The sequence below is a fragment of the Podarcis bocagei genome (assembly GCF_964188305.1).
Source record: "Podarcis bocagei genome assembly, chromosome: 6".
Taxonomy (NCBI): domain Eukaryota; kingdom Metazoa; phylum Chordata; class Lepidosauria; order Squamata; family Lacertidae; genus Podarcis; species Podarcis bocagei.
This window is the reverse complement of record NC_138130.1, coordinates 84849381-84876750: the sequence shown is the minus strand read 5'-3', so window position 1 is coordinate 84876750 and position 27370 is coordinate 84849381. Positions and strand designations below refer to the sequence as shown.

General features: G+C 40.2%; 1 protein-coding gene and 1 long non-coding RNA gene across 4 annotated transcripts in view; both read left to right on the top strand.

Moving 5' to 3' along the window:
- Nucleotides 1–199: 199 nt before the first annotated feature.
- Nucleotides 200–27370, top strand: part of RNF17 (ring finger protein 17) — a 45788-nt gene continuing 18617 nt past the window's right edge. The window contains exons 1-20 of one of the 3 annotated variants that reach the window (XM_081199326.1): nucleotides 200–428; nucleotides 2470–2525; nucleotides 2974–3029; nucleotides 4383–4473; nucleotides 5578–5658; nucleotides 8113–8213; nucleotides 9081–9252; nucleotides 10774–10850; nucleotides 11814–11888; nucleotides 13184–13458; nucleotides 13914–14069; nucleotides 14354–14543; nucleotides 15703–15874; nucleotides 17041–17231; nucleotides 18687–18825; nucleotides 20564–20723; nucleotides 21527–21642; nucleotides 22136–22256; nucleotides 23317–23437; nucleotides 23921–24145. In XM_081199326.1, coding sequence (XP_081055452.1) covers nucleotides 299–428; nucleotides 2470–2525; nucleotides 2974–3029; nucleotides 4383–4473; nucleotides 5578–5658; nucleotides 8113–8213; nucleotides 9081–9252; nucleotides 10774–10850; nucleotides 11814–11888; nucleotides 13184–13458; nucleotides 13914–14069; nucleotides 14354–14543; nucleotides 15703–15874; nucleotides 17041–17231; nucleotides 18687–18825; nucleotides 20564–20723; nucleotides 21527–21642; nucleotides 22136–22256; nucleotides 23317–23437; nucleotides 23921–24145 — 2705 coding nt within the window. In that variant the 5' untranslated portion in view covers nucleotides 200–298. Of the gene's footprint in view, nucleotides 429–656; nucleotides 707–2469; nucleotides 2526–2973; nucleotides 3030–4382; nucleotides 4474–5577; nucleotides 5659–8112; nucleotides 8214–9080; nucleotides 9253–10773; nucleotides 10851–11813; nucleotides 11889–13183; nucleotides 13459–13913; nucleotides 14070–14353; nucleotides 14544–15702; nucleotides 15875–17040; nucleotides 17232–18686; nucleotides 18826–20563; nucleotides 20724–21526; nucleotides 21643–22135; nucleotides 22257–23316; nucleotides 23438–23920; nucleotides 24146–27370 lie in introns of those variants that run through there. The other 2 variants (XM_081199328.1, XM_081199327.1) reach the window with 2 other exon arrangements.
- Nucleotides 24152–26933, top strand: LOC308589870. The gene is made up of 2 exons (XR_014009520.1): nucleotides 24152–24695; nucleotides 26815–26933. It is a non-coding gene; the product is annotated as an uncharacterized lncRNA (long non-coding RNA).

The window sequence follows — 27370 nt, the reverse complement described above, 5'->3', positions numbered from 1 at the left end:
ATTCTCATCCTAGGTATAATACAGCAATTAATCATTATTATTATTATTACAGTATTTAAATTGCCATGCACACACTGAGGGTTCCCGCCCCCGCTCCATCCCGAGATGCAGCGATTGGCTGCGGAAAGGAGGCTAAGGAGTTTCCATTGGTCGGAACGCACGTGCCGGGGAAGGTGGGCGCAAACAAATACGGAGAAGAGCTGGAGCTCGCGCTGGCCGGTGACTCGGAAATTGGCCGGTTTGCGCCGCGCGGGGCAACGCGAGGTGCAGAAGGAGGGAGGGAAAGAGGGCGGAGAAGATGGCGGCGGCGGCGTCCTTCCCGGGCGCTTCCGCCAAGAGGCGAGGCAGGTTCCAGCAGAAAAGCCCGTTCGAGGGCGGCTGGCAGCGCGGAGCCCCGCCGCGACGGCTGTTGAGAGACGCCGGCTCAGGTGGAGTGTGCGAACAAGACGCTCCTTCTTCGGAGGAGGAGAGGGTTTTGCAAGGGGCAGCGGGTTAGAGAACTGGGGGTTGCCAAAAAACACCACCACCTCATTTAATCCGGGGCAGGCGGTTTGCTTGCTTCCGAGTAGGCGAGGCTGCGGCTCGGGACCCCGCGCGCGAGTAACCCGCGCAGCCGCATCCTAAACACTCGCAAACGGGACCTGTTGAGTTCGGGAAGGTTTGCGGTGGCGTTTTGTTGCTTGGTTCGAGCAAGCACGAAACTACGGTTCGTTTCCTCCCTGGAGGACAAAACTCTGCACAAAACACCCCTTGGGTGGGGATGCCCCGTCTTCCCTCCGCAGCAGCATTTGGCTGGAAAACCATCTCATTTCACGCCTCCTCGCGTTTCCCTGGAAGAAAAGCAGGCCATCTGGGTCCTCTCTTTTTTCCCTTTCCCCGACACGCGACGGGCATGTTCAGACGAGGAGCGAGAGGCCGCCTCAGTCGGCCGCCATCTTTCCAGCGGCGAGACCCGACTTTTTAATTATGAAGTTCTTTAGGTGACTTGACGCAAATGTAAAACCATATATTACCTCGGAGCTCTGCTTGGTCGCCACTGCCCCTTCGTTTGTGATGGAGCAGGATTTGTGTAGAAATCGAAACAATGAAAAAAGACTAATCTATAGTCGGAAAATTAGTATATTCTGTTAGGTTAGGCCCTCATCGCCCACAGTTGCTTTAGGTTTAGGTCCCAGCGCAGCGATTCTTAAAATACAGAAAGCTCTCAGGCTGTTAATTTGTTGTGGGGTTGGGGGTATTTTTGGAGTTGGGGTGTTTCTTATCAATTAACTTACAGGGCCATCTGTAAATAATGCTAGGTGTTCCTTTAGACTTCTGGAAAACCTTACCTACAATGGAAGTTGGCCTTGACTTTTAATTTATAAGCATATGGCATATTATTTCCTGCCTTCCAAACCCTATCCTATGCATTTTTACTCACAAGAAAGTCTGTGTTTTCAGTGGGATGCTCATGTAAGTAGCACAGGATTGCAGCTTTTGACTTTGGTAGAATGCAAACCCAGATGATTTATGTGAGGGAGAAGTCAACCAAAGGCAAAACCTGTAATTTCTTACTCAACAATGCTTCCAGTTTGCTGTTGTTTTTTGGGGGGACAGGGGGTCAGTATGTATAAGCTAAACAAGCTATAGCTTAGGGCCCCACTCTCTGGTGGGCCCCCAAAAAATTAAAGGGAAAAAAGCTGGATGTACATTTCCAAAATATAAAAGACAAATAAAATAAAACCTACATACAGCAACAGTGTTTTGTGTTGTGTAGGCTCCTATGATGTAAGTAATGGACCCCGCCCATTAGCCTGCTTCCTAAAATATCACTGGTTTGCTCATTTATATATAGGGTTCCTACATTCTGCGTGGACTGGTTGCATGGCAGCATGTGCAAATGGCTTTAGATACCTATTAGGTTCATAAATTACCATATAGCATATATTCAACGCAAAAAACAGCAACAATTTGTTGTTGACAAAGGACAGCTGGACATATAAAGGGCCCCATTACCTTCAGTAGCGTAGGGCCTTATCAAACCTAAATCTGGCCTGAGGGGGGGTATTTGGGCAAATTCAGGCTGTGCAGTTATTTGATTGGCAGTTCTTTCACAACAAACCTACTTCCCCATGAGAGAAAACTTGTTGCAGTAAGGAACATGATGAGAAAATGCACTGGAAAGTGGGAAAACACTTAAAACAAATCTTGTGTGACTGTTCATTGAGTCTCCAAAATCATCTAATCTACCTGTGAACAGATAAGGTAGGATGAGTGCTCAATAAGTACATTTTCTGGAAGTGCCGTAACTGTTCTGTCTCCTCCAATTCCTCCCTCATCTTGACCAGCCAAAGACCTATGGAAACATGGAAATTGCTGTTTTCAAACTTCAGTGCTTGTTGTGTTACTTTAATGTGTGTTAATTTGTTTTAAATAACGAGCATTCATATACTAACTTGTTTTTGCGTCTCTTTATTTTCTTCTTTTTAGACTTGCAGATTCAGAATTCCAACAGGGCTGGTGCATATGATAGCTATACTTCACAAGTAATTGATTTGCTTTCTTTGGGGATATATGGGATCAGGGCAGACTTAAAACTTTCAAATTTCAGCAGTGCCCTGTGCAAGGCCAAAATTTGGCACCTCACCTCTCTCCTTCCATTCTGCTCCACTCACTGTGTCATAGTTGTGACGCCTGCACTGCCCCCTAGGTTGCACTGCCCTAAATTGGCCTCTGATGGGATACTAACAAAATTAAACCTGCAGCCAAATGTTTTGTCGGAGAATAGCTTAAGAGTACATGGGTAGGACATTGTCAGTTCTCATGTTGTCTCTACTGTCTCCTTTCCTGTTCTGTTGCTGACCTGGAACAGAAATAAAAATATAAGCAGCAATCTAAGAAAGATTGGATCCAATAGTGTTGAGTACTGTATTGGAAATTGTACTAGGAAGTATTGAAATGAGTACTATGAACTTTTCCATTCCTTTCTTCTAGGTGACCTTAGATTTTGAACAAAAAGTCCGTCTTAGGAGTCTGCAAAAATATAAAAGGTAAATATGAGGGTGTTTTGATGACTCGAAGCGAAGGGGGAGTTGGCATGTGGGGCTGAAACATATTTAAATTTTAATAATAGCTTTTTTAGTAAACTTTTTTTATTTCATCATTTGGCTCTTAAAATGCTGTTGTTTACAAGGAAATCCATTAAGATTTTGTTCAGTTGGTGAAATATTTAATATTTAGTGCTGCTGGGTTCTGTGTACCGAAGAAACTAAGAAAATGACATTTTAGGCTGCTGCAACTTATTCATTCTGTTTTTTCTTGACTCCCTATAAAATTCCAATCAACCCATTTTACCTTTTTAGGCTTTCATCAGGATTGTAATTCTATGTTCTATCTCTAAAAATGTGAGGGTAAATAGCTTGGTCTTGTTTAAAAAGAAAAAAGTTTGAGGCGACAGTAAAAGGTTATTAGTTATTTTACAAAATTTATTTACTTCATTGCAGCAAAACTCCTAAGTTTACAAGAAACCTTAAAATTATAAGAAAAGTTTAAAACAATTAAAAACATTTATAGCTTATTAAAATTAGCAACAAAAAAGAATATTTCAGAAGAGCATGTGTCCTCCCCCAATAAGATTTTATTAAAGCTTTTTCATGATACAGTAAGATAAAATAAACCAGTCTAATTATAAACAAAAAGAGAAAGAGAAAAGAAAATAGTGTCCTCAAAGGTAGCTCTTAAGCCTTGTCTCACACAGAAAGTAGTAAACCTGCCCACCTCTCACCAAGGAGCTTTCCTTTTTTCCTCCAGTCTCTCCCTCTGGGAGGCCTTCCCTTCCCTTCCCTTCCCTTCCCTTCCCTTCCCTTCCTCTCACTCAGAGTCCATCCATCCACCCACCACTCTCATGTTTGTGTAATCCTTGGACCAATAATGGCCCAGAGCAAAGGACAGAAAAGAAAGAGAAGAAAAAAGGAGCAAAAAGCAAAGAAAGGAAAAAAGGGCCGTTATAAATTATAACAATCTTAGAAATGATTAAGGGAGACTTTTGCAGATCCAATGCCCATCAGGGCTCTTACAAGGCTTTTGGGCAAGATGCTGATTCCTATGCTTAAAAGTCACTTGACCCCATCAGGGTTCTCCGGAGCTGACAGCTTCCTGTTCTCTTGATGCAGAAAACGGCTTTTTCAGAGCACCAGCGGTTAATCCCCTGTAAACACTTTTTTCCAGACTGAATTTAATAGCCAAGATTTATGTCTGGCTATCATCAATTGCCACATAATTTATCTGCCAGCAACGTTCTGACAAAAGACGTGCAATCCACTGTGTTCCTCCCCTGGAAGTCGGAAGAGATGTGTTATTGAAGGTATTATTTTTGTTAAGTAATATAACAATTTGATTTTTAGGTTTAATACTCAAAGCATCAATCAGCCGATTAACTCTGCTGACTGGACTCCAGCTCACTATCTAAGATCAGAACCATCTACAGCAGATATGGTATGTAAACGATCTTACTCGGTTTTGTGTCTGCTTAGTAAAGTGTTTCAAATTAAGTGTAACTAAATTGGACTAGTGACAATGACATTTTGTGAGTTGAAGAAATATTTGCTAAACTTCTGTGTTGTTGGACTGCTGGTAAAAAGCACAGCAACAAAGTGATGCCTTTTTTGGAAATCACTGGGGGCTAGAGAATTAAGAGACCGGATACTGATATTTTTCTCCATCAATTTTGGTCATTTAATGTTCGCCACTACTGGTGACACCTGCAAGAATTTATTTTGCAGTGTGACAGCCTTCTCTGATTCTTGCCCCCCAAATGTGTTGTAGCATTTTTTGAAAACATTGCATTGTCTTTTTTAGCCATTTACATAAGTGGAGATCAATGATTATTCAAACTCATTGTACTCCATAATGTGTTCTGGGTTAAAATATGTCACCTTGAGAAGATTTCTCATTCTCCTGAGAATAAAGCACCTACATTTAATAGTTAAATTACTGTCACTAGATTTGGGGCAGTTCAGTGTCCTGTTTTAACTTGTTGTTTGGTGATTTTCGGTTGGCTGTAGTGAATTGAGATGTCAACTCCCAACAGTGGAGAAGAGGAGAGCAGAACCTTCAAAGAATTAAATGGATAAAGGAGCAAAATAATCCTGAAGAAAAGATGCCAAGCCTATGAAACAGCCGCCTTAGATGAGAGCGTTTCATAGTCTTGGCATCTCTTCAGAAATATGTCTGGATTTTTTGAAAGAAGTGATTAACAGCTCTGCATTCATGAATGAAAAAATTGTGTGGAAAGCTTACAGGGTGTTAGTTGTTTTTTTTTAAAAGAATGAAATATGAACTGTTAAAGAGATAACCTTGTAGTGACTATACCACATTATTAAATGATTAACCTGAGGGTATGGATTCTTGATTTCTACTCTTTTGAGATACTCTGGTTTTATTTTTAGAAACCCTGTCTCCTACTTGTTGAAAACAACATACACATGCATTTTTTTAAAAAGCTAATAATCAAAATTAATTGAATTACAGTGCTATGAGGGCCTTTGTTTAAAGCAGCTCTCTCTTCTAATTTTATTGTTATCCTTTTATTTTCCCCAGAATAGCAAAATTCGACAAGAGATAGAGAAAGCTTTGGAAGTAGCTAAAAACAATCTTGGGTGGTTAAAGAGTGCGGAGGAGGTAGGCCAAAAGAATTCTGTGTCTTGGCTTGAAGTATTTCAGATTTTAGTTTATACTGAGGTCTGTTCCCAGAAATTCTTTCTCTAACAATACTTCAGCAAGGTGCTATAAAATTTAATGTCAGCTCAGCTCCAGGTGTTTTTGGAGGATACCAGTTATTTTAGATCTTCACCCTGGCTTCTTTCTGGTTTTGAAACAACTTCATTGGTTGCCCTGAAACCCCCAGAGATCTTCGGATTATTACTAAAAATGCTTTGAAATGAGCAATGAGAGTGGGTCCCTGTGGCTCTCCTGGACTTTTCACTGGCTTTTGATCCCATCCATCATAGCATCCTCCTGGATCTCCTAGCTGGGAGGGGAGGCATTGCACTGCATTTGGTCCTGGTCCTTTTTGAAGGGTAGCACTCAGAAGGTGGTGTTTGGAGCTTGCAGTGGCAAGCCTAAGGTATCTGTATGAAACCACTGCAGAGGTCATCCAAAAATCTGGAATGCGATGTCAACAGTATGCTGATGATTGTTCTATGTCTCCTCTATCATTGGGAGGCTGGGAAAATTCTGGGACAGCATTTGCGATTGACTGGATGAGGGTGAATAAAATTGAACCTTAATGCAGACAGGATGGACATACTGTTGAGAATTAGTCTGAAGAAGGATAGAGACAGCATATATTGGAACAGAGTTGCATATACGAATAGGACTCTGTATTGTAGTCTGGGGCTTCAGGCTGCATCTTGATGTTCAGGTAGAGACTGTTGTGAAGAGTGTTTTTTACCATTTTAGACTGGCTTAGCAGCTTTGCGTTTTTCTAGAGAAGACTGCAGCCACAATAATTTATACCCTAGTAGCATCCACATTAGTTCTAAATTACGATTATGTATTAATATTTTCTGCCTGCTCTTTACCATAAGGTTCCAGGGCCAGCTACAACAATATAGTATACATGTATAGTATACAATTATTAATGCAAATAAAATGGTTGCAATCAGTACAGTACAGATTCAGGAAAAGAGATTGGGCCCCACAAAATAAACACCTTAATTGTCAAATGCCGGGGGAGGTGGGCCTTCAGTATAGCTATGCAACGAAGATGTCTGATGCACCTCTATGGGGTGGAAGTTTCCCAGTTTATGGGTTGCCATAGATAAAGGGCCCTCATTTCCTGCACTCCTGTGGGTGATAGAACTAACTACCTAGAGAGTCTGCAGGGATGGAGATGGTCTTTAAGATATTTGGGTCCTAAGTCATTTTAGGGCTTTAAACACCAATGTATAGATGGAAGCTGGGAACATGATGCACAGTGCCACTTGCCAGGGTGTTAAATAAGGAAGGCTGCTTTAACAATTGCACTGTGTTGGAGGGTTCTGTGTTTGTTTTAAAGGTTAAAACCGTCCTATGCAGTGTTTCCCTTCTGGGCAGCATACTGAGGGCCCCATACCAGTGATGGGTAGGACCAGAAACAAAAGTAGGCAAAAGAATTAAATTTTACTTCTGCGCAACAGTGTTCACACACCCTTCTCTAGCCTCCATTCAGACAAGCAAGGGCACATTCCAGCCAGGCAGAATCAGGGCTCATGGGATAGTTCCAAGGGCCAGATAGAGGGGCATGGGGGCCATATTCAGCCCCCAGGCCTTAGTTTCCCAACCATTACCTTAAACTGTCTGGGTCTGCAATACTTTATTTAATTTATATACTGCCCTATGCACAGAGGTCTTAGGGCGGTTCACAGGAAATATCACAATATATAAAATACAAACAAAAACAAGGGAGTACTGTCTTCCCATTTGAACAGACCTGCATATCATCATCATCTTCCATTGAAGCCCCGGATGCACTAGCCATAAAAAAAAAATTGGGATTGGACTTTCTCAGAGGTAGCACCAAACTTTGGACCTTCCTCCCTAAGAAAGTTTGTCTTGCTTCTTTGCTCTTCCAATATAGGGCTGTTCTGAAAAGAGATCTTGTCTTCATCATTGTATTAACTGTGACTGTACTGTAGTCCTGGTCATTTTTTACCAGTTGTATTGTGACTTATATAATACTGTGAGCAGCCTTGCTGATTCCTGAATCCAAAGGCAGAATAGAAATCATTTCATAACATTAATAATTTCTACTTCATTGTGCACCATTAACTGATGTTTTTGTGTGTTGTCCAGTGATGAAGGAATACCTAAAAGTTGCTGGAGTACCTTTAAACAATTGGGTACTAATCGTTATTTGCTCGACCTTATATGTTATGTATCATCCATGTAGCCATTATAAAATATGAACCTCAACCTTGTATTCTTGTACATCACTACTTCTCAACTACTGCCGCCATGTGAGAGAAAAGGGGGAATGTTGTTCCTGAAAGTTATATGCTGCTTTTATTATTTGTAAATCTAGTTCTGCTGGCTATAGAGCACATACAGAATTACAGGTTGTTGTTTTGTCACTTCCCCCCTAAAATGAAAAAGATGCTTGAGGATTTGATCACCGAAGCAAAAGAAGAAGAAAGCAAGATTGCAAGTGTTATTAATGACACGTTTTCAGATATTATTGCTTCTGTAAATTCAAGGTAACCTAGTTTAAAGCTTTTACTTTGATGTTAATAATTTATCTGAAAAGTATTACATAACTATAATAATGCAGATTTCTGTGTGGCAAAATGTTTAGCAAAATGCCTGCTTCTGTGACGTGGGAGGGACTATATGTAGCAGGAGTCCTGGAAGGACACAGGGAATCTGTGAGCTCAGATCCATTGTTTACGCTACCATGGAGTTGCTATCGGCAAAGACCAGACCATCAAGTTTCAGGGTAGATTTTTGCCCTTGCTGTATTTGTCCTTTTGTGCAATACTTCGCTATATGCCCATATGAATTGAAAGGCAGTTGCATATTCAAAACAAGAATATTTCAAAACATCCACCTTCTAATTTTCCTCCTCTTGCACCTCTCTCTCTTTGTTCCTTATGATCTTTGCAGTTTCATTTCTACTACACTAGTTGGTTGTTGTTTGGAGTGCTATGGATGCTTGCAGCTTGCACGTCTTGTGCCCTTGAGCTTTTAGAATGTGTTCAGCATGAAGAGCTGGCTGTTAAGGATGCATTTTTGTGTGATGTATGCAGTATCAGTCAGTTGCTTGTTATGAGGACAATAGGTGATAGCTATCCAGCATTAATCATACTCAAGAAATCCATTGAGTGCACTCATTGTAGTAGATCTACTCTTGAGTATTTCTTAGCTGGTTATCACCAACTTAGTTGGTTATCACAGAGTAAATATAAATCTGGCGTTTTCTGTAGTTTGTAATTTTAATATCATCACCAAAACCTTATTTTTAACATGAGTACTGTATGTTTGTTTTGCATAGTTTACTATTCAGAGTTATTATTTGTAACGTGATCAACTTTTTCTGAGGTCTGATTTTCTTTGTATTCAATTAGGAAAAGGAAACTGGAGACAGAACTGATAATGAACACCAGTTACTATATAACTGATATACATAGTGTTCAGTTATCGGTTATGCAGAAAATAAACAGTTTGGATGGAGCCATAAAAATGGCAAGGGAGATTAAAGCAACCCATTCCTTAAAGCCTTGCCATACTTTAAATCAGGTAACTTTAATATTAAATCATTTGATTCCTTAACTTTCCTTCTGGGTATGTATGTATGTATGTATGTATGTATGTATTTATTTATTTGAAAGTTTTATATCCTATTTTCAGGAAACATATCTTTTCAAAGCAGTTCTCAGAAATACAACCACAATTTTCAACAACCAGATGATAACAGTGCAGCTACTTCAGAGTTTGCAAGCATTGTTGGTAGCCAACATTTTACATTAGCTTTTTTATCAATTAAGCAGAGGAATTGAACTCATTTGCTTATTGTGGTAACTTGCAAGCCAGTGAAGTCTCCATATAGCTGACTGAAAACAAAAACAACATGTTTTTAAGCAAGTGGAAATAATGAACTTTCTCCATTAGTCTTTAATCTCTCATGTCAGAGCTATCATGAGAAGATTTTTCCTCTTTGGCTTGGTTTTTATTTTTACTGAATTGTTTTTTTACAGAAAGCATTGTCTTTTTGATGAAAAGTCACAGTAGTTTAGTGTGATAGAAGCATTCAAGGTAGGATCATTTGATTTAGGTCTGTAGCCTCAGCTAGTTTTTCAGGGTTCTTTCGGTTCCTTTATTCCTAAAGCCACTGCACATTTTCATAGATCTTAAGAGCTTACCATTTTTGTCCCAACCCTTTCCATCCCTCTGAGAAGGCATGGCAGAAGCTGGATGTGCACAGAGCACTTAAAATACATATACAGTGGTACCTCGGATTACATACGCTTCAGGTTACATACTTTTCAGGTTACAGACTCCACTAACCCAGAAATAGTACCTCGGGTTAAGAACTTTGCTTCAGGATGAGAACAGAAATTGTGCGGCAACTGCAAGAGGCCACATTAGCTAAAGTGGTACCTCAGGTTAAGAACAGTTTCAGGTTACAAACAGACCTCCAGAACGAATTAAGTTCTTAACCCAAGGTACCACTGTAGACAGATTTTAAGCATTCACCCCCTTTTACACCACATCCTCAAAGAAGTACAGTGGTACCTCGATTTATGAACAGCCCTGTTTACGAACAATTCAGTTTATGAACTCGACAAAACTGGAAGTAGTGTTCTGGTTTGTGAACTTTACCTTGTTCTACAAATGGCACTGATGGCAGGAGGCCTCATTAGGGAAAGCTTGCCTCGGTTTAAGAACGGGTGAAAGGAACGGATTAAGTTTGTAAACCAAGGTACCACTGTAGTTTCAAGGTTCATCCTAGCCAGTTCAAGACTTATTTCTCTATAGCATATTAGGCCTGGCATCTGCCTTCACCTTTCCTAAGTCATGCTTGACCAGAGCAACAGCTACTTCTGCAGCCTTTCCACAATCATCCTTTCTGAAATCTTTAGGGCAGCAATGAGGGCACCAGCCAGGACTTGTTGTTTCCTTTGAAATTGTTTCCTTTGAAATCAAATGGGACATCACTAACTTCACACAAGCAGTAGCTCTCCAGCGTTCAAGACCACGTTCAGCTCCCATTAGTTGCTATATTTTACTGTAAATTAAATTAGGGTGTTCTTATTCTAGGTACTCTGCAACTTAAAAATGACTTTGGAGGAAGATGTCTTAAAACTAGATCGTCTGAAAAAAAGAGCACTTCCAAGGTAAACATTCATAGAATTACTTAGTGTGGATAGCAGAGTTACTGCACCTTTTAAAAAAACTGCCATTTCACCTTTAAAAAAAACAATACGGAATTTGTAGAACTGATAAATAAAATTAAGAGTTGCATATACTTCACTCGACCCTTTGCAGGAGGTCTGGAGTTCAGCATGCTATATGGCGGATCTATCAGCCTGGTGCAATAGAAATGTTTTGGACTACAACTCTCATTAACTCCCAGTGAGCATGCAGATCGCCCCCTCCTCAGCCCTTAAATTGATGGCTTGATAACTGGAAAATGGGTGTTCACCCTCCCATGTTAGTTGACGTGCATAGATTAACTGAGTGGGAGTGTCTCTGCATGCGCACACATGCACATACACTGGTGGCCACACCCACTGCTGACATGCAGCTCCCAGAGGTTGAGCCAAAAAAAGGTTACCCACCATGCCTTATAGAGAACCTTCACCTATATACCCCCTCCTGGATTCTGAGAGCTTGGAGAGATGATCCCATCAGCTTTCCACCTTTTAGGGAATAAGTTCTACTTATGCACAGAGCAGGTCATTCTCGGTAGCGTCAGTTAATCTGTAAAATAGGACTCATTAGATATGCTTGGTAGTCACACAACACTGGCAATTCTGGCATTTCACTGGATGCTTTAAAACATTTTTAAAAAGCCAACCGGGAAGGCTTTTGGAGCAGGAGTTTCTTAAGTGGTTTTTACTGTTAACACTTTTTATTGCTGTATTTACTTGTGGCATACATGGTGGTGGTTATCTCGTGTTTTTGTTTTTTGGGAGTAATTCTGATTGTGGGTTTTTGTAGTTTAAACCTGATTGTGATCTTGAGGAATTAACATAAAATTGTTCTATGAATGTAGTAGATTTATAGTGTTAATTATTGCTGTCCTGAATGAATTATTGTGGTTGCAAACGATTGAACTTCCTGTATATTTAATACAGGTTTCACATGGACTCTGAAAAGATTACCCCCATGTTAGAAAACCTGGGGAATTTTTTTCCTGATACACCTAACATGTAAGTACTTCTGTTGTGGTGTTAATTTTCCTATATATAAAAAAATGGCACCCGCAGGTTTATCAGTTTTCTCAGCATTCATAATTGTGCCTCATCTTGTACTTCAGTAACACAGGATATTTTTTATTTGGAAATGGGCTGGGGTAGAAACTAAGCAGTTTACCTAGAAACAATACAGAAATAAACTGGAGAGTAAAGCTCAAATAGTTCTGAGGTTCTGATAATGAATAGGATTTTTTATAGTTTGGATATAATTGGAAAATCTTAGGAGTTTTGTAGTCATGAATTATACTTATAAATTGCTGAGTTGCTATGTAGTGTGCAAAAATAATAATTAAAAGCCTAGGACTTGCTTACTAATAATGCACCATGTTTTAGGATGCTGTTTTTCTAAGATTGTGTGCAAGTAATATCAATGCATTAAAAAAACTAAAAAACAGTAAGTAATAATATACAGCCAATCAAAATGATACCTTTTACTAGTCATTTAGTAGTAGATAGCCCTGTGATGGTGGGAAAGACATCCTAGCTGGAGCAGGCTATAGAAACTTACACATGCCAACAAGTACATCTTAAGATAAAACCTAATATCTGGGAAAGCAGCTGCATTCTCTTATGTGACAAGCAGGGTGGTGAGTTATCCCACAGAAAACTTTGAAAATGTCCCATTAATATATTGAAAATACACTTTGGGAACAAAGTATTTTTAATATCTGTGGAACAGTATTTATCTTGGGTGTATTAACTTAACCCTGAATACTAATAAGCAATGCTTATCTTTCCAAATCACTGGAAATCACATTTTTTCATCTGATTTAAATTCATTTTAATCATATGAGAAATATCTCTCGGAATCCAAATAACCTCTGAGTACCAACAAAATGAGCAGTCAGCAGACAAAGTAGCATTCATTCAGATTCATTCAGTAATTGTATACCCTGAAATTCTACCCAAACTATTAATTATTTTTCATTAATTGCAGTGATGGTGATGGTTATGATGATGTAGTTTCATGTCTCTCCACATGCAAAACTAGTTTAAATTCTTCTGGTTCATGAACAAAACTGTAAATATCCCTTTTCTATCTGACTGCACACGCCAACAGTTCCAACATCAATATAGAGAAAGGGCAGCCCTGTCTTGTACTCCTCTCCAAACCTAATGGATCTGAAATATTAATGGGTGTTAATATTGAAACCCTATAGGCACTTTATTATTTCTACCGAGTGTTTGCTCTTCCATGTTAGTGATGGCTACTGTTTAAGATATGTTTTCTGAACAATTTGTCAACCTAGGTGCAGTTTTGAAGGCAGCCTTCTAAAACTGAGCAATATGGAAGAGGAATTCAGAACTGATGTTCCATCTCATATAAGTGTAAACCTTGAACCGCTTGTTGAAGACATTGGCACAGTTGCTCTTCTGCCAGAATCTGATGCATGTCTTGAAGGAAATTATACCCACCTCCAAGAAATGACTCCTCCATTCACTCAGAAATGCATTTCTGCTTTACCTCAGACAGCATCCACTCCAGATGTCATAATTGAAGAAATCATTGAAGATGACCAAGAAAGTGAGTAGAACTTTCCAACCGGTTGCCAGAGTTGTGTGGCTAATTCCCTTTGTTTTTAAAACAATATTCTTACAAGTACATAGCAACCTGCTCTTGATGCATTGTTTTTCTTATATAGGCTGCAGCTGGAAGGGATCTACCAATCAATCAATACTATATTAATGAAATCAGTTATTACATAATTGATTTCATTAATAAAGTATTGATCGATTAAGTGAAGAAGCATATTTTAAAGGCATGTTTGCACATTCATTGGTGTGTTCAAATCCTTTCTCAGAAATGAGCACCAAATCATTTCAGAATGTGCATGTCACCCTTTCTGTAACAATACAAACTTATTAATTTGTACTGTCTCAAAATGTTGTTTTTCAGTAGTGTGCATAAATGTTCCCTGTCATCTTCCTTCACCTTACCTTCCTTCACATTACCTTTCTTACCCACTCTGTACCACACAGATGCTCCAGAATTAGTTTTTGTCAGCAGTGTTCTAAATCCTTGCCACTTCTACGTTCGAAAAGTTTCACAGAAGAAAGCAGCTGTTCGTTTGGAAAAAACTCTGAGGCAATTCTGCAATCATAAAAGGTCCTACCCTAGTGACATTTTGGAACTAGGTAACAACACTTCTCAAATCTTTTGTCTAGTAATAATGTTTATATAATTTCAGGGTTTTGTTTTTTTATTCCAGTGAGGGGGATATATATTGTGGGGTTTTACTACGTAACGTTTTAATATTGTAGAGTAGAGGTCTGCAGTCATTTTGGACCCAGGGACTCATTTGGAAATCAGTCTCTTGAGGATACCACCAAAAATGGCTGCTGTGATAGACTGCCTAATCTCAAATGTTCCTCTCAATGAGAATATTTTGCAACAAATTGTGTACTGAAACTTATTTCAGGTTCAAGAATCTATGTTAAAAGCAAGGAACATGGAATATGGTGTCGTGGAAAAATCATTGAACTGATGCCACTGCAGAAGTCAAACGAGCTGAAGCCCCGTGGTCCAACAAAGTACAAAATTTGTGATATAGCAATGATGAAAATATTCCTTGTGGACTTTGGGCATATTGAAGCTTTGATTATTTCAAGGTATGCTTTTTTGCCTTTATTTGCCACATGGTGGTTTTGCCATATTGCTTTCTATTGGCAATGTATAAGGTGCACCAATTTCTAGTGATGAAAAGGAGAGTGGATTTAAAGCCTCATTACCATTTCATTTGTTCATTGCCTTATGCAGGAGAATCTCAAGACAACCTGCTGTAAAAACAATCTTCATAAAGTAGAAATGAGCAACAATAAGAGTGCATAATTTGCTCAGTTAATTGCTGATGTGATTCAAATAGTGTTCAGACAGTAAATATAAAAAAATCACAAGCTAGCTTTAACTGCATGTGGCGATGTGAATTTTGCATGTAGGTCCTCCGTGAACATGTGATTCTTCTACATCCATTCATGGTAGATGGATTATGTAATCTGGGTCTGTGCATAGAATCCGGTTCTTCCTCCCCCACCCAGTTATTGATTAAAATATTTTAACTAGGGCCAGACCATCATAAAGCCAGGTATAGGGGAATTTTACAAATAGACCTTTCCTGCCTTCTTCACGTAGGCCCCAGTTCATATTCCAGATTGGGTGGTCCCATGCCTGTCAGTTTGCCACGCACAAATAATATCACGGTTTCTGCTTGTTTAGGGGACATGTATGCAGAACTACATTGGTGTGTAATGAGAGAAAATTGCAAATCCCCATCCCCACCCCAATGACTCCAGGATGAGCTCATTGGCTTCCCTTGGTTCTGACGTTTCCAAATTGTTTTTAACTTCACGTACAACATACTGCAGTAGTCTTAATCTAGGGGTTATCAGTTGTATGAGCCACCCAACAGCTTGATTATTTTGCACTTGGAAAACCTCGGGTTCAATTCCTGAACATCTCGAGGGTTATTACAGAGCTCTGTCCCATCATCTGATCCATTTAACTGAATTGCCGTTGTCAGAGTAGATTATAGTTGGAGCTGGTCTAAAACAACTTATTATAAAACTATCTTAATTAGAGCAGATAGGAAATATTTTGCTGATTTGCTTTTTATGATCTCTTTTGAATAATACAGTTCAGTTGTTCCCAGTAAAGCATCTCTTAAACAGAAAACTTTTTAGACTTAAAAAATCTGCCTATTGATGTTGAAGCATTTTATTCCAAGCTTATATTGAGAAATAATATTTGTTATCTTCTCTTTCTGCCATCAAGCGTACCAAATAACATTGGCATTAATCCAGAACATATCACTCTAGAATATATAGTGACTGAAGACTTCTGCTTGGTTGTGAAGAAACCTGACATACATATAGAGGCACAACTTAGTGGTATAAATCATTTAGCACTACAGTGCTCCCTGAAGGACATTGTTCCCAAAGATTCAGTAAGTAAGAACTATATTGTCTGGACTTCTGCATTCTTAGAGAAGTTAGATAATATCTTTTTTAAAGAAACAATTGAATGTTCATATTCTGATTTTTCCTGATTGAGATGGCTTTCCCTTCCTTCGTAATGATGTAATTCTTACATTGTACTCAATAAAGATACAGTGGTGCCCCGCAAGACGAAATTAATTCGTTCCGCAATTTTTGTCGTCTAGCGAATTTTTCGTCTTGCGAATCACGAAATCCCATAGGAATGCATTGAAAATCAATTAATGCGTTCCTATGGTCAAAAAAAGTCGAAACAAAGCCAAATTTGGTACAACAACAGTTTATTAACTGCTCTTTAAAGTCACACATACTGTAAAGAGCAGTTCAAAAATTGAAGGGAAAATAAATTAACTTTATAAACAAAACATGTCTTTGTTTTTAGACAAAGGAAACAAAGCCGCGAGACGTTTTCGTCTTGCGAAGCAAGCCCATAGGGAAATTTCGTCTTGCGAGGCAAATCGAAAACGGAAAAACCTTTCGTCTAGCGAGTTTTTTGTCTTGCGAGGCATTCGTCTTGCGAGGTACCACTGTAATAACCTAATGTGCCTAACTTTTTAGAACAGTGGTCAGCAAACCTTTTCAGCAGGGGGCCAGTCCACTGTCCCTCAGACCTTGTGGGGGGCCAGACTATATTTTGGAGAGGGGGAAATTAATGAATTCCTATGCCCCACAAATAACCCAAAGATGCATTTTAAATAAAAGGACACATTCTACTCATGTAAAAACACGCTGATTCCCGGACTGTCTACAGGCTGGATTTAGAAGGCGATTGGGCCGGATCCGGCCCCCGGGCCTTAGTTTGCCTACCCATGTTTTAAAGATTCAAGCTGTCTTCTACACAGATCATTCCTATTTGTGATTGCACAGAATACCCATTCAAAGAATAGTTATGAGTAAACATTGCTAGTTCAGTTTGGAAAGAATTAATTGGTGTGGTATGGTGTCTGAATTATTTTAAAAGTCTTGATGTGTTTGGATGTCATGCAATGTGCATAACACTGTGGTTAAGTCCTGAGTTTTGTTACATATTGGGTATTTAGTAATTCTTGATACTGTATTTAAATCCTAAAGTCTGCAGGTGGATATGATTCTGAACTTCTTTCTCCCCCTGCAATAGGCTGAAGGTTGGAGCAGAAAAGCAAGGACAGAATTTTTGAAAATGGTAAAAAACAAAGCTGTTCTAATGAAAGTCTTCAGAGAAGAGGATGGTGTGCTTATTGTTGATCTGATGAAACCGCCAGCAAACAAAATAAGTAGTGACATGCCTGTATCTCTCAGAGATGCTTTAGTTTTTATGGACTTGGCAAGGTATATGCAATACAAAGCATTTCAGGGTTAGAGATAAAATAGGGTTATTTTTTAAAATGTACTTAATTAAAACTAATTCCTCTTGAAATCATAAAACACAGTTTAGGTGAGTGTGATTATGTGTCGGGGGAGGTTATGTCTGCTATAAAGACTAGATTAAGATGACAACATCTTATTTTTCTCTGCTGCTGGAATGATTAGCTACAAATGCTTAATTACTAAAATTCTAGATTGTTCTCTCCAGTTGGGCTTTCAGCCACTTTATTTTTCACATTCAAACTGAATACTAAAGCCGTTCGGGAGCCAAGGTACGACTGTATTCCTTTATAACAGAGAACAAGAATTGGCTACAAATTGACTAAAGCCCGCTAACTGTTAAATACCACTAACCTAAATATTTTTTTTAAAGATTTGGTGCAGTGAGGGTGAGAATGGAGAATCATAGAATTGTGGTACTGGAAGCGACCTAAAGTCAGTTTTTGCCATTTTTCCATTATCCTATTTCCCTTAATCTGTTCAGTTTATTTCCCCACTTTCCAGAGTGGATAAATGTCTTATAATTCAATTTTTTAATTTTAAAATGTAAATGCTATGTTTTTATTAAGATACAGTAATATGAAATCTGGATCTAAGCATGTTAGCCCCATAGTTTATATCTTTAAACTGATCGGTGCCTCTACCAGAGACATGGAATTGAAGGAGGCTTCTCTGTGTAAATGAAGAATCAATCTGATCCTTCCCGATATCTGCATATCCTACTCAACCTGCCAAATATTGGCATTTCATTTCCATCTCATGAAATAAACTGCTTGGGCTTGCCCAGTAACTTTCAGACCTTGTTCCTACTTACTGGTCATGGGCATTTCGTTTTTGTTTGCTGATTTGTTCTTGTGAGGCTGCAACTGGGCGAAGGCAAAGCAGAAAAGGGCAACACTAGAAAGTCAGGAAAGAGGAAACTGTCGGCTGTGCATGTTCCTATATTGTCATACTTTGCCTGCAGTCTTACACACAAATACCATATTTTTCCATCTATAAGACGCCCCCCTGTACAAGACGACCTCTATTTTTTAACCCAAAATTAAGAAAATGTACTATGCACTACCCATGTATAAGGCGACCTCTTATTTTAAACTTCAAAAATTTAGGAAAAAATATAGTCTTATACAAGGGAAAATACAGTATGTCTTGCTCCTTCTCATGTGTTTCAAATGCAGGTCATTAAATTGGTTCTGTGGAATTCAGTGGAAGCCAGTCCTTTTTTTTTCAAGGGGTGCTCAAGGGTACACAGTATCGGCACCTCTTTTTTTGTTTTGTTAAAAAATGTGGCACTTACTGTAACAACTTCATCCTGAGTGCTAGCATCTATTTTTCTAGAAAAAGGCAGTGGTGGGGGCCATAGAAAACTTCCTCTTGTGACTGACTTCAGCAGTTCATTCTAGATTCTTACTTTACTAGGTTTCGTGCTGAAGTTTCTGATCAACCTGAAAACATTGAATTCCTGCAGTACTGGGCACCTGCGATACCAGAGGAAAATACAGAAGTCACCATTGTTGTTAGTTATATTACTAGCCCAGGTGATTTCTACATTCAGCTAGTAAGTATTATTCAGTATATTTAATTTTTGTGTTGACATTATTGAAAAATGCTCTTGAGATTTGGTATGATATGATTTGATTTGTTATTAATTTTGTTATTAATTGGAATATTATTAATGGAAAATTGATAAAAATTATTTTACAAAAATAAAAGAAAAATGCTTCCTGAAATGTTTACACTTTCTATTTTGGAACATAAAAAGATAAGTTTATTGCTGGAAATTGGGAGTAGTATGTTTTTCAAGTTACCATTTCAGATGTATAAAATACATTAATACAGTGGTGCCTCGCAAGACGAAATTAATTCGTTCCGCAAGTCTCTTCGTCTTGCGGTTTTTTCGTCTTGCGATGCACGGTTTCCCATAGGAATGCATTGAAAATCAATTAATGCGTTCCTAGGGAAACCGCCTTCAGACCAGCTCCGGGGACAGTCTGTCCCTGGACCTCTTCTGAAGGCTGGGGGGGGGGGGACAAGGGCTTTTCTTCTCACCCCCAGCATTTTAAAAAACCCTGGGACAGCGGAAGACTTCTCCGCTGTCCGGGCGATCTTAAAATGCTGGCGGGCGGCATTTTAAAATCGCCCCGGGACAGCGAAGGACTTCTCCGCTGTCCGGGGCGATTTAAAAGCCCCTGGGAAGGCAGGCAGGGGGGACGAAGACTTTCGCCCCCCGCCCGCCTTCAGAAGGTGTTCCCGCCCCCCGCCCGGCTTCGCAGCAGCGCTACGAAGCCCGGCGGCTGGGGCAGGTGTTCCCGCCCCCCCACCCCGCTTCGGAGCAGCGTTCCGAAGCGGGGTGGCTGGGGCAGGTGTTCCCACCCCCCCGCCCGGCTTCGGAGCACGGGGAGATCGCTTCTCCCCGCAGCCGCTTGCTTCAAAAGAGGTCCGGGGGCAGCGGGAGCGCTTCCCGCTGCCCCCGGACCACTTTTGAAGCAAGGGGCGGTGGGGAGAAGCCTCCCCGCCGCCCCTTGCTTCAAAAGAGAAGACCTGCTGTCCCCGGGGCAAGCTTCGTTTTGCGAAGCAAGCCCATAGGGAAATTCGTCTTGCGAGGCAACTCGAAAACGAAAAAACCTTTCGTTTTGCGAGTTTTTCGTCTCGCGAGGCGTTCGTCTTGCGGGGTACCACTGTAGATCTTTTTCTAGTGCTTGTTTAATATACAGATCACTCGGAACCTAAATGGGGATTATGTTCCAGGGACATGAAGCCACAGTTGCCTTAGGAACTACCCCTGCACAAGTAATCTTCCTTTCCGGAGCCAGCACACTAAAGGAATCTTGACCACCACCACCACCCTGAAGCAAAGCAGATACTTTTTTAGCTCTCTGCCTTGCTTTTATTGGGCTCTGAGAGGTTCTCGTGAGATGTTATGGGGCTGATGAGCCCATGTGAGACCCTCCCAAAGCCCAGTAAGCAAGGCAGCGAGCTTAAAAACTCTTGCCGTGCCAGAAAAACTCGGCATGGAAAGTGCTTAAGAGCTCTCCACCTTGCATGCGATTAATTTGCAATGTCAACTGAGCAAGTCTCCAATATCAGCTGCCTTTTCTCAGCTATCTGATATGCATCTTCACGCATTAGTCTGGCTTCAGTGTGTCATGTGCTACTTTCCCCCATTTCTTCAGCAGATGTAAAATCGAGTTCTTTAGGTACAGAGTGCATCAGTTTGACTTTCTGTGTGATGTTACATTTAGTAAGAGTGTGTTGACTACAATTCATAGTGATTAATACTGTTTCCATTGCGTTAGGTAGAAGAAGGTCCAGAATTTGCAGCTTTTCTGAGCAAAGTTGAGGAAGTATATAAAAATGACAGCAGAGTTGGCTTGGAAATTCTCTGTCCAGTCCAGGGTCAACCATGCATAGCAAAATTCGAAGAGGATGGAGTTTGGTACAGGGCACAGGTTGTTGGTAAGTAACTGTAGTATTAGGTTAGAGGACTTTTGTTTTTATCTCTCCCCCCCCCCCCAATCAAATCACCTTGATATTTTCAAGGCGCCTATTTAATTCATTTTCTGTTTTAAATGAATTCTGGTTTTTCCCATTTCATTCTCCCACTGTGATTTCTTTTTCTTATGTCCAAGTAATACACCCATCTTTCCTACAATGAAGCAGGGTTTAATAGCCACATGGCTCGACTTTTCTACTTTGTGCTAAACCGTAGGTAGGTTGAAGTTGCAGCAAAAACAGGCAAACGATGGTTCACAGTTGAGCTCCAAATGAGAATTTGAAACTCACTTCAAAATTTAGGTTTTAATTCTGATCTGTGGGGCAAGTGTTAAACCATGGTTTGCCATTTTTGATATGTGGTGCCATAACTTGTTCATTAACATGCTACCGTTCTTAGTTTTTTAATATAACATATAAAACCATAGATTTTTTTATTGAAAAACAGGCTAATGAATTCTCTTGGTTTAATAATGTAAAAGAGCATCTGACTCTTGTGTGTTGATATTGCCATTATTAAAAATTGTCATGTATGCAGTATTTGATGGATGGTTTTGAAGGAAGTGATGTTGATTTCAAAGTTTGTGTGTGGCGCTCAGAGGGCATTACATATATCTGCAGTAACATTGCTCTCCTTAACGCTGCACCTCAATCACCGAGGTACGGCTGGACTGAGACGGTTATTGTTGTAGGTGTACACAAATGTTTCCTATAATTTTATAATGTCCACGTATCATTGATTCCTAACCGCATAATGTTTTCTAAAGGATTGCCAGGCCACCAAGAAGTTGAGGTTAAATATGTTGACTTTGGGAACACTGCTAAAATAAATGTGCAAGACATGCGTAAAATCAAAGATGAGTTTTTAGCTCTCCCAGCAAAGGTGAGTTAGAACTGCATCCCGCATGAGTTAAATCTAAATTTGCAGAATGCTGTGTATTCCTGACAAAGCACCTTCTGTGCAGCTTGGAGTTCAGTTCCTAATGTTTCTGAATTATCTTCTCTTATAAAGTGTAATTCTGTGTCCACTAAATTCTAACAATATGATAAATGTAATAGAAGTGAGCCGTGTGTCAAGCTTTTCTCTAAGAATCTATCTCCCCTCCAACACATGCAGAGCCAAAGAAATTTGCACACAAGTGCCATGTTTTAAGAGTGGGGCAAGTTGCTGTTGTGCGAAAGGTAGGCACCCTGCGGCTCAGCAGTGGGTCCGATAATAGTTGTGCTATAGCAAGAAAGCACTACAGGAGGTGCGTACTTAATTGTTGCCTAGATTAGAGATTGCTGGGAGCCCTGTGCAAGCACACTGAAATTTCATTAAAGGAACGATGGCATTGAAACTAAATAAACAAATTGGGCTATGTTTTATAATTTAGGCCATCAGGTGCAAGCTGGCCCATATCATACCAAATAAAGGAGCAAATGAATGGAGTAGTAAATCAAAGGACAGATTTGAAGAACTAATTCAAGATAAATGTATGCTCTGCTTTATTATTGGTAAGTGTTTGCCTGTCTTGAGTAACTTACTCAGTAATTGAGAGCCAAATAGAGTTGCTGACTCAAAAATCAAATCATCCATTCTCACTCAGTGGACAGCAACTTGATAGGGACAGTGCCTCCCATCCAGCCTTTCAGGGAAATTCTCAGTTTCTCCTTGGGATAAGTACCTTAATGTTGTTAGGACTGCTTGCTGCTCTTGTCATCGGTGTAGGACTATTTCACTTTCCCTACCTAATTGGATTAGCTCAGTGCTCAGCTATGCCCAGCCAGAACACCGGGGCAGCTTATTCCCAACCCTGTCAATGGTTTTCCAGTTGGAAGGAGGGGCAGGTATTTGGAATTCAGCCATAAAACATGCTGGCTAACTCTTAAGTCACAAAATAAATAAATAAATTCCTTCCAGTAGCACCTTAGAGACCAACTAAGTTTGCTATTGGTATGAGTTTTCGTGTGCATGCACACATCTTCAGATACACGAAATGCACACGAAAGCTCATACCAATAACAAACTTAGTTGGTCTCTAAGGTGCTACTGGAAGGAATTTTTTTAATTTTGTTTCAACTACGGCAGACCAACACGGCTACCTACCTGTAATCTTAAGTCACAGTATCCTATTAACCTACATCACCTGGCCATTTTGGTGACAAATGAGATAAAATTATTTGTAAGAATATGGAGCTTTGGAAATATTGGAGGCTTTCAGAACACTTTTTTTAAAAAAATAATCCAGTTTTTTAATGCAGAGACTTAAATTATCTGTCACATAAATACACAGGCACTACATTTTATTAAGTAATTGTCTCAAAGGAGCCTTCTGGTCTTAATAATTGGTTTTCTTTGTTCCTCACCTTTCTACGTGACTTTTCAAGGTAGCTTACAAAATGCAAAAGCAATTAAAAATCACAGTAGGTAAAAGCAATAAAATCCCAACATAATGAAGTAAAATAAAATGGTTCACAGCTAAGACCTTCATCATGCCGCCTCCTTTCCCCAACACTCGTAGCTAATTTCTTTCCTTTGACATTTTGAACTTAAACCTCTTTCAACTACCTCTAGAAAAATCTGAAGACAATATACTGTCTGTCGAGCTCTATGAAAGTGTATGTGTGCCACCAAAGGCATCTTGGAGTGTTAACAGCCTCTTGGTTAAAGAAGGTCTGGCATCTTACATATTAAGGTGAGTGTGCTGCTTCATTAACTTCAACACGCTCATAATCTTTTTGCAACTTCTGAATTTGAGCAGCCCAATATTTCTCAGTGAAGTGTATGTAATGTCATCTCAGGTAGTGCTTAAATGGCTTGGCTTAGTGTTGTGTACAAACCTAGACTCACGATTTTGTCTCATTCCAAACAAACTGAACACTAAGCCAAGAAACAAACCTTGGTTCACAGTTCATGGTTCATTTTGGAGCGAGACAAATCACACCACAAGCCCAAGTTTGTGCATAGCAAGGGTAGTGTGACATTGTGGTGATTTATTTTTTACTGTAAACCATCACTCTTGCTTGTTTACACTTAGCCATGGTTTGGCTTAATGTTAACATGCCAACCAGGTCTTTGTTTAAAACTTGTTGGTCATGTTTTGTGGAGGGCATTTCTGCTTCTATTTGTCTGATACTGGCAGATAAAACAAAAAACTAAATAAAACCAAATTCTACAGTGACACCAAAATGATTACCGAATCACATCATGAAGTTTGGGATCCTACTCCAGAAGAACTATTCAAAGCTCATGGAGATAATTTACAGCCTGGGAATGAAGAGCCGATACAGTTTGAAGGTACAAAATTAGATTGCAGCAAAGAACTGCAAGTGCGAATTAGTCACGTTGTGTCCCCAAGCAAGTTCTACGTGCATTTGATGTCATCAGAACAAATTCTGAAAAGGTGAGTTCCTTTTCCCACTTGGCCTGGGTCAGAGCACTTCATGCTTTTTGGTTCTTTTCATTTTTGACAATTGTTGTTGCTTAACTTTACATATTCCACAGCTCCTGCAGGATGATGAAAATAGCGATTAAACTAAGAAAGGAGTCTTTGCTGCCAGTGTGCCATTTTTTTTCCATAAACTAACCCCTGAGGACCACAGAAAGTCATCAGAATGTTGTGTCATTCCAGGGACTTACTGTATTTGTGATTAAAGTGTACCAGTGGCAAGACACCCAGCATGTTGGCCACTTCCGATTGTGGGTGGCTGGCATGCCAGTGCTTGAAAGTTAAAGACAGAAAAATATTTTACATGGATGGATTAATAGATAAAATAGATAGACATACACATGTATGGGGACAGGAAAGACTTGGTCCTATCCTCATGCAGAACTGGGATGGACCAGATTTTTATGGTCCTTTCATCCCTTTACCTGACATAAACGGTGTAAGAAAGTAACCAACTCTTTCTGGCCTGCTCCTGCCTACTCTGCGAAGGGAACATTCAAGCTAAGTGCTCCGTGTTCTGTTTGTTTTGTTTTTTTTAAAATATTTATTAAGGTTTCAAAAGTTACAAGAAGAAGAAGAAGAAGAAGAGTTTGGATTTGATATCCCGCCTTTCACTCCCTTTAAGGAGTCTCAAAGCGGCTAACATTCTCCTTTCCCTTCCTCCCCCACAACAAACACTCTGTGAGGTGAGTGGGGCTGAGAGACTTCAGAGAAGTGTGACTGGCCCAAGGTCACCCAGCAGCTGCTTGTGGAGGAGCGGAGACGCGAACCCGGTTCACCAGATTACAAGTCCACCGCTCTTAACCACTACACCACACTGGCTCTCAAAAGACAAAACAGAAAAACAAAGAAAAAAACAAAAAAAGGTTCTACCTTTTAAGTCTCATTTTCAGTAACTTCTTTTCATGACTTCCCCACACCTCTCCTTCTTGTATTCCAGCTCCAATTATTTGTTCAAACAAGTTTTTATCCTTAGTGTCTTAACCATAGTTTGTTAATATACTTCTTTGTAATAGGTTTAACCCTTAGTTCATTCAGCAACTTTTTAAAAATATACCTTAATCATATGTAAAAGAAAAAGAAAAAACAAGAGAGAAAATACTTTTCCTAAGGTTGACCCTAATTCCCATCCACGAATTCCCCATTCTTATAATGATAAACAACATAAAATTTTTACACTGCAAAATAAAGATCAGGCCCCTTTTGGACTTCCAAACCCCACCCTTCTCTCCCCGGTTTCAATCCCAAACCAAAATCCATTAGTCCATCTTTTTAGCCTGGTGACCTTACGTCCGAGGCTCTCAAATCTCTCTCAGTCCCTTCTAGCCGGCTTCTTTGGAGGTCTCTTATGATTAACACCCAAACTCGAAGAAGTACTTTCTCAGTACTGACCATGATTCTTCCAGCCAGGCCTACTTGTTTAAAGGTGGAGCTCCAAATCTGTTTCTTAAATCTAAATGTCCCATATAGTCCAGCTTTCACCTTGGTCGAGCTTGAAGTCGTCTTGACAGGTCCCCGGCTCTCGTTTGTCTTCTGTAGCATTTCGGCCACCCCTCCTTTCTGCTCCTCCTGTTCAGCAAGTGTCTTTTCCTCCTCTTCAATCTTTGGTTTCTTTTCTTGTCCAGCTGCCTGTGTTTTGAACATCAAGTCCTTTTCCAACTCAGTAGATATATTTTCTGTCGACTTCGGTTTTGTAGGACTTGTAGACAAAACATGGCCTTGCTCATACATCTTTCGCAGCTTTCCCATGAGAAAGACAAGCACTTGCAGATCAGCTCGTATTTTCCGACCTATTTCCATTCTTGTAATGTCCGTGAATCCCCTCTAGAGGGATTCTGGTTACTTAATATTCCTTTCACTTCCGATCCAAAAGTCAAATTTATTTGTATCAATCTTTCTTTACTTTCAATACTTTGTAGCAATATAACCGGCTAAAGCTAAAGCTTTCAGTTTTTCCCGACTTTGACAGCTAAATTGACAGCTGTCAAAAGTTTTCTGTAAATCCTCAGCAGGCTCTTTTCACGGGTTACTCCCGGACTCAAGAAAGGTGGTACTTGATCTAAACAAATAGACTCTTGTCCTCCAGCACAATAACTTAGACTTTTAAATCCGTGGAATTAATATCTTTTGTCCAATCATGAAGAAAAAACAGCTCTTCTCGCAACCTTAGTTGGCAGATCCTTGCTTTAAACTGTTTACAATGGGGGGGAGACGGACTTCCTCTTTTCACCTCCCCCGCTCGTACCAAATCCGCAAACGAACTAATTTTAATCCAATTTCCAAATTACTCACGGGTTGTTGTTCTTGATTTTAAGTCCGAATTTTAGAAGGAAGAAGTCAGCGCTCTCCGACAAATGGCATGCGGCTTCACTCGGCAGGGGAAGCAGAAGACTCACAGCACCACGCCGCTCCCCGTCACCCGTTCCGTAGCCTTTAAAAAGGCTCCTTCACGGGTCGGGAGGGCGCTAACGGTGCCTGCCGAGTCACCATGTCCACGGGCATCCACGCCCGTGGTTTTTAAGGGTCCCCGTGTCGCCGGCACGGCAAGACCCGGCCCCTGTCAAGCAGATTCCCTCCAGAGCTCGGAGGGAATCCGCCATTAGCCGATCGCGCTAACCCGGAAGTCGCTCCGTGTTCTGTTTGGACAACATGCTCAAGATAATGGTGGGAGTTCAGCTACAAGCGTACTAGGAGCAAATTAATCTGGAAGAAAGGATGCAGGGAATGCAGCCCTGGTTATGGTTTATGAACTTAGTGGTTTTTTGTACCATTGACCACAGTGTCCTGGAGAACCTCTGGTGGTTTAGGGCAGGAGGCATGGCTTTGTAGTGGATTCCACTCTACCTTCTGGGGGTGGTTTCTGAGAACAGTAATGGGGTTTTTTTTTGCTCAGCCATGTGGAAACTGACCTGCAGGATTCTACATGGTTTGATCCCAACTCCCATGGTATTGAACATCTGTATGAAGCTGCTGACAAAAGTGAGTTGGAGTAAAGTATCATCAAATATGCAGGCGACATGAAAATTCCCCCTCTTCCATCTGACTCGGAAGAGGCAGTATGGGCTGGTTGTGGGTCAGTTGAAACCATACAAAACAAAGTTGTTCTGGGTTCATGGATACTGGATTTGAAGAGGTACCTAGTTTTAGATGAGGTTGGACTCCTCTTGAAAGAGTAGGTGC